Genomic DNA, 16,483 nt, shown 5'->3' on the forward strand with positions numbered 1-16,483 from the left:
CTGCAGAGAGTAGTGCGTTCGGCCGAACGCACTATGGGAACTTCACTCGCCCCCCTGCAGGAACTATACAACAGGAGGTGCAACTCCAGAGCAAATAAAATCATGGGAGACCCCTTCCACCCCTGCAACGGACTGCTCCAGCTGCTACGGTCAGGCAAACGCCTCCGTTGCCATGCAGTGAGAACGGAGAGGTTGAGAAGGAGTTTCTTCCCAGAGGCCATTCGGACTGTAAACGCCTATCTCACCAGGGACTAACTCTACTGAACGTTTTTCCTTCCATTATTTATTATGTAAAAGAATATGTGTGTTATGATTGTGTTTATAGTTTGTTTGGTTGTTTGGTTGTTTGTCTTTTGCACAAAAGTCCGCGAGCATTGCCACTTTCATTTCACTGCACATCTCGTATGTGTATGTGACAAATAAACTTGACTTGACTTGACTTGACTTGGTTTGTAGGCTAATTGGCTTCGGTAAAAAAAATTGTAAATTGTCCCCAGTGTGTAGGATAGTGTTAGGGTACGGGGTGATCACTGGTTGGTGCAGACTCAGTTGGTTAAAGGGCATGTTTCCGCGCTGTATCTTTAAAGTCTAAAAGTCCAAAGTGAATGTGGGCTCATCTTCCTCCTGTTTGAGCAAACTCAAATATTGTAAATGGTGCTGACATGGGTGCAAGTAGAATGAACCCTTCGAGCTCAAGGAGAATGTTGGTCATAACTTCCTTCAATGGAGCTAAATCTGGAACCACAAAGAACTTGCAGTCAGTTGTTCGGGTTGTTGTAAAAGGCCCAGCAGTTTATTAATTGACTGCAGGCAAGAAAGTCTGTTCTTACCAGATCTGTCTGTTTCTACACCATAACTACATTGATATTTGCCACAATGTTCCCTGATGGCTGGTGCTGCAATGCTCTTCACTTGCTTGGGCGAATGCATGAGCATTCATAAAACTTAACACCATCCAGTACAAAGCTGCCCACTTAATTTGCATCCATCAACACATGGAACATTCATTCCCTCCATTGCCAGAGCAGAATGGCTACACTGCATAGAAGGGGGAGGACGTGCAGCTAATCACGTAAGCAGTTAGCAGACTGGATAGTAATGTAACCAAATGATCTTAACAAGTTGAAGAAATGGCTTGTGTGGAAGAAATGGTTGCCGTTGAGAGATGAGTAAGCAGTGTGGCATTAGTTGTTGAGTTAATCGTGTTGACTAGGAAGGGGACTGGGTATAATTTAGGCTGGAAGTTGTCAGGGGGACAATATGGGCATTGGTTGGGGGGAGCGTTAGGGGAAGTTGTTTCGGGAAATGATCGCTGGAGATGTCTGAGGGATTGCAGGGAAGAGGTGGCAGGAATAATCATAAGAAATCCACACTGGAGAATCTACCTGAAAGAAGATGAAAGCCAAGTTATGGCCCTGTCCCTACGAGTTCATTCAAGTGCTCTCCCGAGTTTAAAAAAATAATCAAACTCATGGTAAGCACGTAGAATGAACGTAGCGGATACGTCAGAGCTCGGGGACGTCTCTTAGCGGCTCGTAATGCTAACGGCAGGTACTCTGGAAATGCAGTAAGCTCGGGAAGACTCGTGAAGATTTTTCAACATGTTGAAAAATGTCCACAAGAGCCCCGAGCACCGACGAGAGGCCATTAGTGTAAATCTCCGAGTTCGAATCAGGGCAAACTCGGGAGAACTCTTTGAACTCTTTGAATGAACTCGTACAGTGGGACAGGGCTTTTAAGATATTAAATAGTTTTACAACGGGTCTTCAGCCTCCAGTTAAGGACAGGTTCCCTGTGTCAGGCAAAGACTAATTACATAGAACATGGAACAGTACACCACAGGAACAGGCCCTTGGACTCATACTGCCCATGCAAAACATATTAATTAACAAGTTAAACTAATCTCCCTCTGCCGGAACCTGATCCATTTCCATCTATTGCTTACATATCCATCTGTTCCTTACCTATCTGAAAGCCTGGTAAACAATATTATCAGATCAGATATCCTGTCTATGCCTCTCATAATTTCATATAATAGGCAATAGATAATAATTGACAAAGGACAAAGGACATTTATTGTCACATACACCAATTGGTGTAGTGAAATTTGTCTTGCCATGCAGCACACAGATTGCATCAGCCTTCCAGCCCTATAACAATGATTATAATATTATTCCCATACCCCCCACATCTGGGAAGAAAGACCAGCTTCAGTCTTGATGATAATCTTAAGGAACCAGTGTAAATACCACACAAAAGCTTCAATTGAGCTGGCCATCTTCTGAAGGAAGTCATGACACAACACAATCTATGTCATTAAATCAACTTTCAAGATGAAAATTATTCAATTCAAATGTAAAACATCTCAAGGGAGTATTTTATTCTGCAATATTACAACATGATTAATGTACAAGCTATAATACTGACTCAAATGCAATGCCTTTGGTAATGTAATCAAAGTTAGAAGGCTAAATTAAACCAGTGTACCATTGCAAAAAGTTAATATATTATAATTGTAATACCATTAGAACAATGGATTGTTTCCCTCACAAAGTGACACCATTCGTTCTCTCTCTCCAGAACGCAGATAATTATTCCAAACATAAAGCCATGGGATAAAGTAAAGACCCTAGACTTTGAAATATATGTTTGGTCACGGGTACTTAAAGTGCATACAGTACCAGCAGTACATTGGGCACTGCTTCCAAAGGACAATGTTCGTCAATAATGGTGTTAGACAACTGGTTTCAGATCAGCCTAACTTTGAAAGTACGTTGGCAATATATTCAGTCAATATAAACGGGTTAAATTAGCAATGTTGGTAATCTGGCATAAAGTTTAGAAATAAATTATCTTCATATCTGATTCCCCGGGATATATTATGGAAATATGATCTGATAATGATTATTTTAAACTATCATTGAAGATTAATGTGTTTGCAGTTGACATTCTTGGAGGAAGCTTGCAATGGCATCAATTTTATCCCTTTATTATTTTTTAACATTCAATCAAAAATCTCCAAGATGCATCCAAATATTTTATCAAATGAATTTATTCAAATCTCAATGTAAATCACCCTGATGGTATTTCTAACATTATAAAACAAGTAACATTAAATCAAGCTGATTTTGAAAAAAAACTAGAAAGATATATCAAGAGTAGCTGATCTAATGCCAAAAGGATTTCCTATAGTTTTTGGGTCCATGTTATTAGGACATTGTTAAACCTGCTGCACATTATATCACTACTGGGATTCACATACAAGGAATTTGCCTTGGTGCTCCACCCACAAGTAACAACATGACATACAGTAACAGTTACGAATGACTCAGAAAACACTAAACATTAATAATAATAAAACATTAATGATGAAACACCATTGATCAAGCATGTGAACCAATAAAATACCAGATCAAAGGGAGGCTACAGATTTTTGGCTGTTGGGTAGAGCAACTACTCGTGGATAAAAACTGTTTTTATGTCTTGCTGTGGCAGCTTTGACAATCTGGAGTCGCCTTCCAGAGGGAAATGATTCAAAGAGTTTGTGGCCAGGGTGAGAGGGGTCAGAGATGATCTTGCCCACTCGCTTCCTGGCCCTTGCAGTGTACAGTTCATCAATGGAGGGAAGGTTGCAGCCAATAACCTTCTCTGCTGATCGGACAATTCGCTGCAGCCTCCAGGTGTCGTGCTTGGTAGCTGAGCCAAACCAGACCATGATGGAGAAGGTGAGAACAGACTCTACGATGGCCATGTTGAATTGGACCATCATTGCCTGAGGCAGATTGTGTTTCCTCAGCTGCCGTAAGAAGTACATCCTCTGTTGTGCCTTTTTGACTGTGGAGTCGATGGTAGCCCCCCACTTAAGGTCCTTGGAGATGATGGTTCCCAGGAACTTAAAAGACTCCGCAGATGCGGCTGTGGTGTAGTTGATGGTGAGTGGGGTGAGAGGAGGGGGAACTCTCCTAAAGTCTACAATCAATTCCACTGTCTTAAGAGCATTGAACTCTAGGTTGTTGCCATGGCACCAGGACGCCAGCTGTGACACTTCCTGTCTGTAGGCAGATTCCTCTCCATCCTGGATCAGAGGGTTGTGTCATCCGCAAACTTGAGAAGCTTGACAGAGGAGTCTGTGGAGGTGCAGTCATTGGTGTAGAGGGAGTAAAGGAGAGGGGAGAGTATGCAGCCTTGCGGTGCTCCTATGCTGAGCGTTTGCGGGTTCGAGAGGTGCTTTCCCAGCCTCACATGCTGTTTCCTGTCTGTCAGGAAGTTGGTGATCCACTGACAGAGGGGTTCAAGCACGGTCAACTCGGAAAGCTTGGAGTGTAGTAGCTCTGGCACAATGGTGTTGAATGCAGAGCTAAAATCAACAAACAGGATCCTCGCATAGGTCCTGTAGTCATTAAGACAAGTAATCCTTGCCTTTTTGGATACAGGGACAAAAGTGGAGACTTTGAAGCAGGCAGGGACAGTACATGTTTGCAGGGACTGGTTAAAAATCTGTATAGACCGGTGCCAGCAGTTTGGCACAGAGCTTAAGAGTAGAGGGGGAAGCATTGTCAGGTCCTGGAGATTTCTGGCTTATTTGTCCTCTGGAAAGCCTCTCCACCTCCTCTATTTTTATTGTTGAACAAAGACCATTATATGCAACACCAACATTAGACAAAGATCACAAAATATTACCAACTGTTTTTAATATTACCAATATTAAAATCTGCCAATTATTTCAGCAAATCGATCATTTTATATAAAATCAAATTAGAAGCATAGTGGTTATTCAATTTCAAGCAGGGTTAAAAGATTACATTCTGCTCATCTTCATGGTTATCTATTCAAACAAATTCACCCTGAAGATGTTTCCGACCCAAAATATCACCTATCCTGTTCTCCAGAGATGCTGCCTGACCCATTGGGTTACTTTAGCGCGCGTTGTCATTTTTGTAGCTCTCCGCCTGTTCAAACAAGGAAAGGAAATCATTATTATGGTGATCTGAACCAAACAAGAGGTTTAAACAACCATCTACTATGCAAGTTCATCCCATTAATCAGCGACAATGTTCTCATCTTGTGTTGAGTTTAGTTAATTGTCATATGTACCGAGGTACAGTGAAAAAGTCTTGTTGTGTGCTAACCAGTCAGAGGAATGACAATACATGTAGCTATGTCCTCAGTATATCAGCATAATTTCCTAGATTACTTGCATTGAAATGGATACCATTTGCATGCTACCAATACTCTTTTTCAACCTACGTTTCCCTTGATCTTCCTAGGTTGAACGTGCTTTATTCCTCCCATCCAGTGTGGCATGATGGAGCAGCATTGATCATGATGGTCAATCTACTTTATAACTGACTTTTAACCTTACATCAGGAAAGCAGGAAAACCATTCATGCACAATATGCTTGTTTTCTAGTTATGGATGATACATCCTCTTTCACCACGTGGGATTTAGCTTTGATGAGGTTGATACCGGTGAGGGGGTTTCAATAGGCAGATGGTAGAACAGAGACCAGACATGAAAGGACAGAATGTGTAAGACGAAAGGATTGAAGAGTTACAAATTATGAAGCTAGAACAAGGAGTGTAGGTGGAAGGGGAGGGGGAGGGGGAGGGAGAGAGGTGGAATAGGTTTGAGTCCGTGTTGAGCACAGCATATAGGGGAGGGAGAAGGCGGGGAGAGGAGAGGTTTTGTTGGAGAATGTTCAGACTGTTGGATTGTACGCTACCCAAGTGGAATATGAGGTGTTGTTCCTCCAGATTGATTGTGGCCTCCCTCTGGCAATGAAGAAGGCTCAGGACAGAAAGGTCAGTGTGGGAATGAGAAATCTGAGGATCCAGCAGGCCATGGCGGACCGAGCACAAGTGTTCGGTGAAACACATTCCTACCAGCTTTGAAATAGACCAAGATCACAGTGATAAGGGTTGTATAAATTATTTTTATACTTACTTTTTTGGGCCTTGAAGTCATACAAAGAGAAATACAAAGACCAATTGCACACGGAATAAGAAGCAGACCTCCTAAGCACATCAAGGTTAGCTGAGAGATTCCAAGTGCTATCGTGGGGTCTATCAATGATTCCTTGAACAACTTTGCAGTTTCGTCATCAACAGTTGCTGTCTAGGATTGAAAGAGGTCAGAATTTATATTGCATATTTCGACAAGTAGGCCATCAGTAAAGGCTAAAATTCCAGCTTATTCTACAATTTACCAATTCTACAGTTCCATTAGAACTGTTCAACAAGAGTAAGAAATGTAGACCCTATTCTATCATTCAATTACATCATAATTCTTCGACTATTCCCCGTCTACCAGCCTTTGTTCCATAATCAATTATTAGGCAATTCTGAGTTCTTGGCAAAACCAGGAGGCAGCTCGAATGCCGGTGTAACATCACTCCCTGACGAGCTCAATGCGTTTTACGCACGCTTTGACAGGGAGAATACTGATGTGCCTTCCCGATCCCCCATTCGCTGCGATGGCATTTCAGTCTCAGTCACAGAGGCCGATGTCAGGAAATCCTTCAGAGGGGTGAACCCCCGAAAAGCACCTGGACCTGATGGTATACCCGGCCGTGTTCTAAAAACCTGTGCGGACCAACTGGCGGGAGTTTTTACGGACATTTTCAACCTCTCACTTCTGAGGTCTGAGGTCCCCACCTGCTTTAAAAGGGCATCAATTATACCGGTGCCCAAGAAGAGTAAGGTGACATGCCTCAATGACTATCGACCAGTGGCACTAACGCCGGTGGTGATGAAGTGCTTTGAGAGGTTGATCATGGAGCAAATCAATTCCTACATCGACAAAAACCTGGACCCACTGCAGTTCGCGTACCGCCTCAACAGATCAACGGTGGATGCGATCTCGCTGGCCCTCCACTCCGCACTGGACCACTTGGACAACAAAAACTCATATGTCAGGCTGTTATTCATTGATTACAGCTCGGCATTTAACACAATCATCCCCTCCAAACTGGTTACCAAACTCGCAGAACTGGGTCTCTGCGCATCCCTCTGCAACTGGATCCTCGACTTCCTCGTCCACAGACCACAGTCTGTTCGTATTGGTGGAAATGTGTCAGCCTCAATAACAATCAGCACAGGAGCACCTCAAGGCTGTGTGCTCAGCCCCCTGCTGTACTCACTCTATACCCATGACTGCGTAGCGAACCACAGTGCGAACTCCATCATCAAGTTCGCTGACGACACCACTATTGTGGGGCGTATCACTGATGGGGATGAGTCAGAGTACAGAAGAGAGATCGAGCAACTGTCCATATGGTGCCAGCGCAATAACCTGGCCCTCAACACCAGCAAAACCAAGGAACTGATTGTGGACTTTGGAAGGAGTAGGAGGGGGACCCACAGCCCCATTTATATCAACGGGTCGATGGTTGAAAGGGTCAAGAACTTCAAATTCCTGGGCGTGCACATCTCTGAAGATCTTTCCTGGTCCGAGAACACTAACGCAATTATCAAAAAAGCTCATCAGCGCCTCTACTTCCTGAGAAGATTACGGAGAGTCGGATTGTCAAGGAAGACTCTCTCTAACTTCTACAGGTGCACAGTCGAGAGCATGCTGACCGGTTGCATCGTGGCTTGGTTCGGCAATTTGAGCGCCCTGGAGAGGAAAAGACTACAAAAAGTAGTAAACACTGCCCAGTCCATCATCGGCTCTGACCTTCCTTCCATCGAGGGGATTTATCACAGTCGCTGCCTCAAAAAGGCTGGCAGTATCATCAAAGACCCACACCATCCTGGCCACACACTCATCTCCCTGCTGCCTTCAGGTAGAAGGTACAGGAGCCTTAAGACTGCAACAACCAGGTTCAGGAATAGCTACTTCCCCTCAGCCATCCGGCTATTAAACCTGGCTCGGACAAAACTCTGATTATTAGCAACCACTTTCTGTTATTTGCACTACCAGTTTATTTATTCATGTGTGTATATATTTATATCATGGTATATGGACACATTTATCTGTTTTGTAGTAAATGCCTACTATTTTCTGTGTGCTTAAGCAAAGCAAGAATTTCATTGTCCTATACAGGGACACATGACAATAAACTCACTTGAACTTGAACTTGAACTTGTTGTGTTTATTAAAACTATATAAAACATTCTTATTATCAGTCTAAACTGTGACAGGTAACATTTAATTCTCCATTAATAAATTCAGTTGATTATCACCTGTTCGTTACTGACTTTAGAAATGTACCAAGATGTCTCCTTACTTACTTAATAATTTTTATAAATGATATTTACAAACCAAAGCAGCTTCGAGCAACTGTGAGAAAATACCAACTACTCATGCAAATTGCAACAGTGCAGCACAATCTGATATTGATTTCATGCTTGTTGCTGGATTGTTGCTGAGGCTTAGACCATGGACCTAGAGACATGAACCTATAATCCCACCATGGCATCTGAAGAATTTAAATTCAAGGTTCCGCATGGTATGCTGCTCTGGAAGGTTAGATCGCATGGGATCCAAGGAGATAGCTGAATGGATAGCAAATTGGCTCCATGGAAGGAAGCAGAGGGTGATGGTGGAAGGTTGCTTCTCGGACTGGAGGCCTGTGATTAGTGGTGTACCTCAGGGTTCGGTGCTGGGCCCGTTACTATTTGCCATCTACATCAATGATTTGGATGAGAACATACAGGGCAAGATTAGCAAGTTTGCTGATGATACAAAAGTGAGTGGTTTTGCAGATAGTGATGGTTGTGAAAGATTGCAACAGGATCTGGATCGATTGGCCAGGTTGGCAGAGGAATGGTTGATGGAATTTAGTATAGAGAAGAGTGAGGTGTTGCATTTTGGGATGTCGAACAAGGGCAGGACCTACACAGTAAATGGTAGGTCTCTGGGGAGTGTTGTAGAGCAGAGGGATCTAGGAGTACAGGTGCATGGTTCCTTGAGGTCGCGTCGCAGGTAGATAAGGTGGTCAAAAAGGCATTTTGGCCTTCATCAGTCAGTTGTATAAGATGTTGGTGAGACCACATTTAGAATATTGTGTTCAGTTCTGGGCACCATGTTTTCGGAAAGATATTGTCAAGCTTGAAAGGGTTCAGAAAAAATTTACGAGGATGTTGCTCGGACTAGAGTGTAAGCTAGAGGGAGCTGTTAAGTAGACTGGGTCTATTCCATGGAGCACAGGAGGATGAGGGAGATCTTATAAAGATGTACAGAATCACGAGAGAAACAGATAGGGTAGATGCACAGAGTCTCTTGCCCAGAGTAGAGGAATCGAGGACCAGCGGGCATAGGTTCAAGGTGAAGGGGAAAAGATTTAATAGGGATCCAGGGGTTAACTTTTTCACACAAAGGGTGGTGGGTGTATGGAACAAGCTGCCAGAGGAGGTAGTTGAGGCTGGGAGTATCCCATAATTTAAGAGACAGTTAGATAGGTACATGGATAGGACAGGTTTGGAGGGATATTGACCAAGCGCAGGCACGTGGGACTAGTGTAGTTGGGACATTGTTGGCCGGTGTGGGCAAGTTGGGCTGAAGGGCCTGTTTCCACTCTATGACTTTAAATAAATGAATATATCTGGAATTGAAAATAAAAGGCTAATAATACCAGTCATGATGCCCACAAAAAGACTGAAATGTTTGAAAACCCATCTCGTTCACTACCAGTAATCTTTGTAGTACACATGCAGTGATTGTTAGATTGAACCTGACATTGCTTTATTTATTACATATGTGATTCTAATATCTGGATGGTCTCTGGATAACCTTAACTGGCAATAATACTAGCGATAGATAAAAGCTAGATTCATATTAGTTCTTTTGATTGTTCTCTGATTTTCCTTACCATCATTTTAATTTATCACTTTGAATAACCTTTTAACAATCACATCTCCACTTCTGTATCATTAGCTAACCAATCATCTTGCTAGTTTAAACATATCCACCTGGCTACACATTTCATTCCGCTGAAGCTTGTTGTATCAGACGAGATTAGCAATGATTTATACCTGGGATGTATGGTGTGCAGTGATAATGCAGGCAGATTGTATTGTGCAGTCAAAACACAGTGGTTATGTAGCCGAAAGGAAAAGATTTGCTGGGGCAATGGCAAGGGAGCAGAATTATCCTGTTTGCCCTTGCAACGATTCTTCAGATATTTTATATTTCAAACTGTGTAAATCTCTGCTGCAAGTAATTGTACATTATTAAAGTAAGCTTAAGGTAGACACAAAATGCTGGAGTAACTCAGCTGGAGAGGCAGCATCTCTGGATAGAAGGAATGGGTGACGTTTCGGGTCGAGACCTTCTTTCTCTCTCGCTGCTCCCCCTCTGATTCCTCATGCTCTCTAGCTCCATGACCTACACATTAAAGTAAGCTTGTTTGGTTTGGTCTGGTTAATACCACTGCGTTTCGATACCACTCTATTGCGAGAATAACATTGAATCAATATTATTTTTGTTTCTCTACCAAAGTGTTGTTCATTGTGAACCATAGTGTAGAAACAACCTCCTACCTCATTAAGCCAGAGCAGTGGAAAATATGTTGCCTCCTTAATATTACGTAATATTCTACAAAGGAAAAAAATTGTGTGAACACTTTGAAATGTTTAGCGTCTGTAACAATGAATTTGTGGCAGGACACACAAAAATTTGGAAACACACATTAGCCATACTTACTACACACAGGAGGACTTTCAGCCCATTGAGTCTGTACCAACCCCTTTGGGAGGAATCCAATCAGTTCCATTCCCTCTCTCTCTTCTTCTCTGTAGCCATGTAATACAGGCCCATCAACTTCCTTTTAAATTATTTTTTACCATTCCCCACACTACTGGACAATTTACAACAGAAAATTAACAGATCGCACATCTTTTGGATGTCTGATAAAACCATAGCACCAATCAGAACCCCATGCAGTCACAGAAAGATTGTACAAATTCCACCCAGGCAGCACTCGAGGTCAGGAACAATCCCAAGTTTTCTGAGGCCACTGAACTAAATGCTGTGCTTTAAATGATTTGGAGGTATATTTGAATTAATCCTAATAATCTGCTACCCACACTTCCATCACTATGCTCTGTAAACCTTAATTCATCCAGTACCCTGTTGCCTGTATCTAATCATCCATTAACCACATTCCACTGATTTCCTTAGTTTGGAGACCCACAGAGTCTTAGCTTAATGATTAAAGTCTTGTATTTAAATCTCTTTATAGTCCAGGGCCCTCTTTCTCTCTATATTCTCCTCTTGCCCCCTTCTAAACTCAGCATTTTGCTTATTCTGCCCTTTGTGTACACAATGCCCTTTCACCCCATTTATTGGGAGATAAAGAATGGATCGATTGGCCTTCCAGTATATTCACTGGAATTTAGGATGAGAGGGAATCTTATAGAAACGTGAAAAATTCTTAAGAGATTGGACAGGCTAGATGCAGATAAAATGATCCCGATGTTGGTGGAGTCCAGAACCAGGGGTCACAATTTAAGAATAAGGGGTAGGCCATTTAGGATTAAGATGAAGAAAAACTTTTTCATCCAGAGAGTTGTGAATCTGTGGAATTCTCTGCCACAGAAGGCAGTGGAGGCCAATTCATTGGATGTTTTCAAGAGAGAGTTAGATATAGCTCTTCAGGCTAATGAAATCAAGGGATATGGGAAAAAAAGTAGTATCAGGGTACTAATTCTGGATGATTAGCCATGATCATATTGAATGGTGGTGCTGGCTCGAAGGGCCGAATGGCCTACTCCTGCACCTACTTTCTATGTTTCTATCTGCCTTGGCACACCGAGGTCCCACACAATGCTCTTCCCTTCTTCACCTCCCCGCTTCTCACAACTCAAAGACCCGCCAAGCTTTTCACACCACATGCAATATTTCTTTCTATAGTTCTTTGAATTGTTTGCTTCTGCCTTCAAGAAGTAATGTGTAAGAAGGAACTGCAGATGCCGGTTTAAACCGAAGATAGGCACAAAAAGCTGGAGTAACTCAGCGGGACAGGCAGCATCTCTGGAGAGAAGGAATGAGTGACGTTTCGGGTCTTCAGACTGAAGGGTCTCGACCCAAAACGTCACCCATTCCTTGTCTCCAGATATGCTGCCTGTCCCACTGAGTTACTCCAGCTTTTTGTGCCTACCTCTAGAAGTAATATCAGCATAGAATGTAGTAACTATTTCTAAGTTATTTGAATTTGCCTGAGTTATTTTAGGCAAGTAGAAATCCAGACAAACACTTATTTTCTTTAACACGATGATTCTGCTTATATATGCATGTTTGAGTAAATCAAACGTACTCAATTTTCTTTGAAGGTTTAAACATTAAGTTGATTTGGATACGTTTTGCAATTCTCAAGGTAAATCCAGTAACCTGCAATGATAAAGAACATAGAAAAGCTTCATGAAGAAAGTATTGATGTATTAAATATTGCCAGTTGAACACAATGTTAAACAGGTAAACCAGCCCAGTTTGGGAATTTATGGAATTGGCAGGGTTTCCCATCATTGTATAGTGTCAAAGTTCAGCTATTGCTCCCTCAGATTTTTCTGAGTTATGAAACGCCCATTGCTATTTATTTATTCTTTCAGACTAGAAATATAATAGTTTTAGTTTTGTTTAGAGAAACAGCGCACAAACAGGCCCTTCAGCCCACCGAGTCTGTGCCGACCAGTGATCCCCGCACACTAACATGATCCTACACACTGGGCACAATTTACAATTTTTACCAAAGCCAATTAGCCTACAAATGTCTGAATGTCTTTGGAATGTGGGAGGAAACCAGAGCTCCTGCAAAAAATCTAAGCAGGTCACGGGGGGGTCGTACAAATTTTGTGTAGACAGCATCCATAGTCAGGACCGGACCTGGGTCTCTGGCGCTGTAAGGCAGCAACTCTACTGCTCCGCGTCCGTACCATAGATAAAAGGCTTTCAAGAAAAAAAAAAAACACTTACAGGTTCCACGTCAAGGAAGGTTTCATGTTCTTCCTTGTTGGGCCTCATGCCATTAATTGAGTTCACAATTTCATCACTGGCATACAGGAAGTGAGGAAGTGAAATATAAATTGGTTTACCTAAAATGTAAACATACCATTACACCTAAATGTGCAGGGAGTATTTCACAGGTTAGAATATGTCACATTTCATCTGCCAATACTGAAGCAGGAAAATGCCAAATCAACAAAACTTGAATTTGCATAAAGACCAGAAAAAAACAGAAATTAGCATCCCCATTCATCACATACCAACCATTCATTTGCCAGACCAAATACAATCGATTCTTTGAGAACCCATATTAAAAACCTCAGACATCTTTCTCTTATGATGTTTCTTCCTTTTTCCGTTGTAATTCCAAAATGGAAAAATTATAACTTTACCGTCTTCACTGACTGCACCTGAATTTTCCTATTCTTTTGTCTGTTTCTCTATCTTCATTACAGTATAGCCATCAGACCATAAGACAAAGGTGCAGATTTAAGTCATTCAGCCCATCAAGTCCACTCCACCATTCAATCATGGCCACTGTTTCTCCCTCTCAACCCCGTTCTCCTGCTTTGTCCCTGTAACCTTTGGCAACCCATTACAAACAAGGCTGCCTCACCCGCTGAGTTTCTCCAGCATTTTTGTCTAACTTGGTGCGTAACCTTTAGTTAAGCGATCATATTTGGCCAGGATTTATATGGGCCAGTGACATAACACTAAATGCTGTTTTCTTCCATTTATATGTCTCCATTGGTGAGATCATAGATGTAGAGTAGAAACAAAAAAACTGCTGATGCTGTTTTATACTCAAAAGAACACAAAGTGCTGGAGTAACAACAGCTCAGGCAGCATCTCTGGAATACATGGATAGGTGATGTTTGGGGTTAAGCCACCTGCTTCAGTTGGAGAGCTGTACACTGTATTCTTTCCCTGATTTAAGGAAGGATGGCAGTGCACCAGGAATAGTTCAGAAAAGACTAACACCTGAGGTGAGCGGTTGCCCTATACAAAAGGATTGGACAGACTGTTTCTGCTGTGATTTAGAAGGCTGATAGGAGATTTAGTTGAAACATATGAGATTATGAAGGTCCTTGACAAGGTGGATTGCTGATTGCTGAGAGGTTTCTTTTTCTCGCAAATCCCGGACCTGCTGAAAAACAAGGGGTCGTCCGTTTAAAACGGAGGTGAGATGAATTATTTTTCTCATAGGCTTTTGTCTCTTCAAAGAGCAGTGGAAGCAGAGTCTGAAAACATTTTTAGGGCAGATAAATAAACATTTGATTTGCATGCGGTTGAGAGGTTACTGTGAGAAGCACATTCCTGTCTACATGTAGTTGAGGTCACAATTACATCACCTAAGATCTTATTCAAGGTCAAAGCTGACTTGATAGGCTGACCGGCCTACTCTTGCTCCTCAGCAGCATGCTCACAAGTTCACATGGCCAATACTTACCCTCTTTGCAGGCACTAATCCCCAGGATTCCTCCGAAGGTACAGTTCTCTGAAATCGCCGGGTCTTTGCAATAACAATGATTGTCAGGATTCTCCACATAGGATGCAAGAGCCTCGGGGGGAATAACAAAACGGTGGACAGGAATGCCGTTCACTGATATCTTTTGTTCATATTCAGCATAGATGGATCTGTGGAATCAGTAGAAAAGATTGAAGGTTTTTTCACTCCTTTGAACACAGTTGCTGAGATTATACTCAAGGCGATTCTTCACTTCATTTATAATGACAAAGCAGGTCATATTGTTTCAACGTCTGTTTAGTTCACCTCAGCATGATGCATGCACTTATAGCATTCTCGATATCTCACCTGAACATGTGGCACTGCACACCAACTTTACAATATTCCTGCCACATGTGGTTAGTACTTGTGAGGGGGGAGTTCTATTAAGGAGCAGTGCATGGATTTGGGCAGGGGACCAGAAGGATGAGATTAGCGCAAATGTGAATGGGTTGAGCAGTCAGCTCCAGATCACCAAAATAACCATTGCACATGGTTTTGTTTAGTTGAATTTCATTCATTATTGTCACAGGTACAGTGAAAAGCTTTTTTCCCATGCTATCCAGTAAAACAAAAGACGATACATGAACACAACCAAGCCACAGTGCAAAGATAAAGGATAAAGGGTCCAACATTTAGTGCAGGATATAACACTAAGTCTGAAAAGGTCCACTTAAAGAAAGTTCACAGGTCTCCAATGAGATAGATGAGGAATCAGGACCATGCACTAGCTCCTGAGAGGACTGTTTGGTTACCTGATAACAGCAAGGAAGAAACTGTTCCTGAATCTGGAGGTATGTGTTTTCAAACTACTGTATCTCCTGCCTGATGGGAGATGGAAGAAGTGGGATAGACCGGGGTGAGACTGGACCTTGATTATGCTGGTGGCCTTGCCGAGGCAGCGTGAAGTGTAGATGGAGTCAATGGAAAGGAGTCTGGTTTGTAAGGCCATTGCACACAGCACTGTCGTAACCCTGCGTCCAGAAACAAGTTGGAACTGTAGAATCATTACAGAATGAGGAGCCATTCCACCAACGCCCATTCTAATTCTCTATCAAAGCAAGCCAGTCAATCCCTGGAGTAGTTAACCCCACAATGTTTGCTCTTTCATGTGTCTACTCAGCTCCCTTTAGAAAACCTTCGGTTTTGCCCCACTTTGAGGCAGTGAATTTCAGGTCACAAAGGTCTCCCCTGCCATCCGACAGCTTGTTCACAGTGCTATTAGTAAAGGCTCTGCTCTTACTGACCTTGTGCAGTCACCCACCTGCATCAAACCCCACCTTCAGGCTGTTCCCCCGAAAATGTGGAGATGGGATCATGTTATGTGGGATAAAATCTCACTAATGCCTTCACAAATAACGCCAAAACCCAGACTGTGGCAGCAGTAAGATACACTCAACATTTGCCCTAGTTTCCCAGCAGTAGCAGACCCTCCCACCTCCAACATGCCTTCATATAATACTGAGGATTTCCAAACAGGAAGCTGAACGAAGGAGAGATTTAAAGGCCATTGAATTTCTCTCGGGATAAAAGCCCAAGTGCAGACATCCTGACAGAAACTGGCAGGAATCGTATTTGCCATGACGAGGTCGAGGATTAAAACATGTATAGACAGCTTTCTTGGCTTGATCTTGTAATTGACGGCTTAGTCAAGGAGTGTGGGTGACTTTGCCCGCAACAAGCCGTTCCCACAATGTAAGTATGGATGTACTTTGGAGGTCCATGGCTGAAGATGTGAGTAAACCGCTCAGTTTTGCACTGTGCCATGAAGAACAGTTATCCTGCGAGTGCCATGTGACAGGATAATTTGCTCCGTTCCTGTGAAATGCACTAATGTGACCATAACTCTAACGTGAACATATCTTTTTAAGGCAGAGATTTTTCAGATTCTTGATTAGGAAGTGTGTTAGGGGTTATGGGGAGAAAGCAGACGAATAGGGTTGAGAGGGAAAGATAGATAGGCCAGGATTGAATGGTGGAGTAGACTTGATGGGTCGAATAGCCTAATTCTGCTCCTGTAACTTATGAACACA

The 16,483-nt window shown here is 42.5% G+C and overlaps 1 protein-coding gene across 2 annotated transcripts in view; it reads right to left on the reverse strand.

Moving 5' to 3' along the window:
* Positions 1-4,674: 4,674 nt before the first annotated feature.
* The window catches only part of cd36 (CD36 molecule), a 40,858-nt gene continuing 29,049 nt past the window's right edge, over positions 4,675-16,483 (reverse strand). For both annotated transcript variants that reach the window (XM_033039816.1, XM_033039815.1), the window contains exons 8-13: positions 14,394-14,581; positions 12,914-13,032; positions 12,258-12,331; positions 10,483-10,537; positions 5,945-6,115; positions 4,675-4,949 (exon numbers count right to left, since the gene is read on the reverse strand). In XM_033039816.1, the coding sequence (XP_032895707.1) occupies positions 4,917-4,949; positions 5,945-6,115; positions 10,483-10,537; positions 12,258-12,331; positions 12,914-13,032; positions 14,394-14,581 (640 nt within the window). In that variant the 3' untranslated portion in view covers positions 4,675-4,916. The remainder of the gene's footprint in view (positions 4,950-5,944; positions 6,116-10,482; positions 10,538-12,257; positions 12,332-12,913; positions 13,033-14,393; positions 14,582-16,483) is intronic.

The sequence above is a fragment of the Amblyraja radiata genome, chromosome 21 (assembly GCF_010909765.2).
Source record: "Amblyraja radiata isolate CabotCenter1 chromosome 21, sAmbRad1.1.pri, whole genome shotgun sequence".
NCBI classification, from domain to species: Eukaryota; Metazoa; Chordata; class Chondrichthyes; order Rajiformes; family Rajidae; genus Amblyraja; species Amblyraja radiata.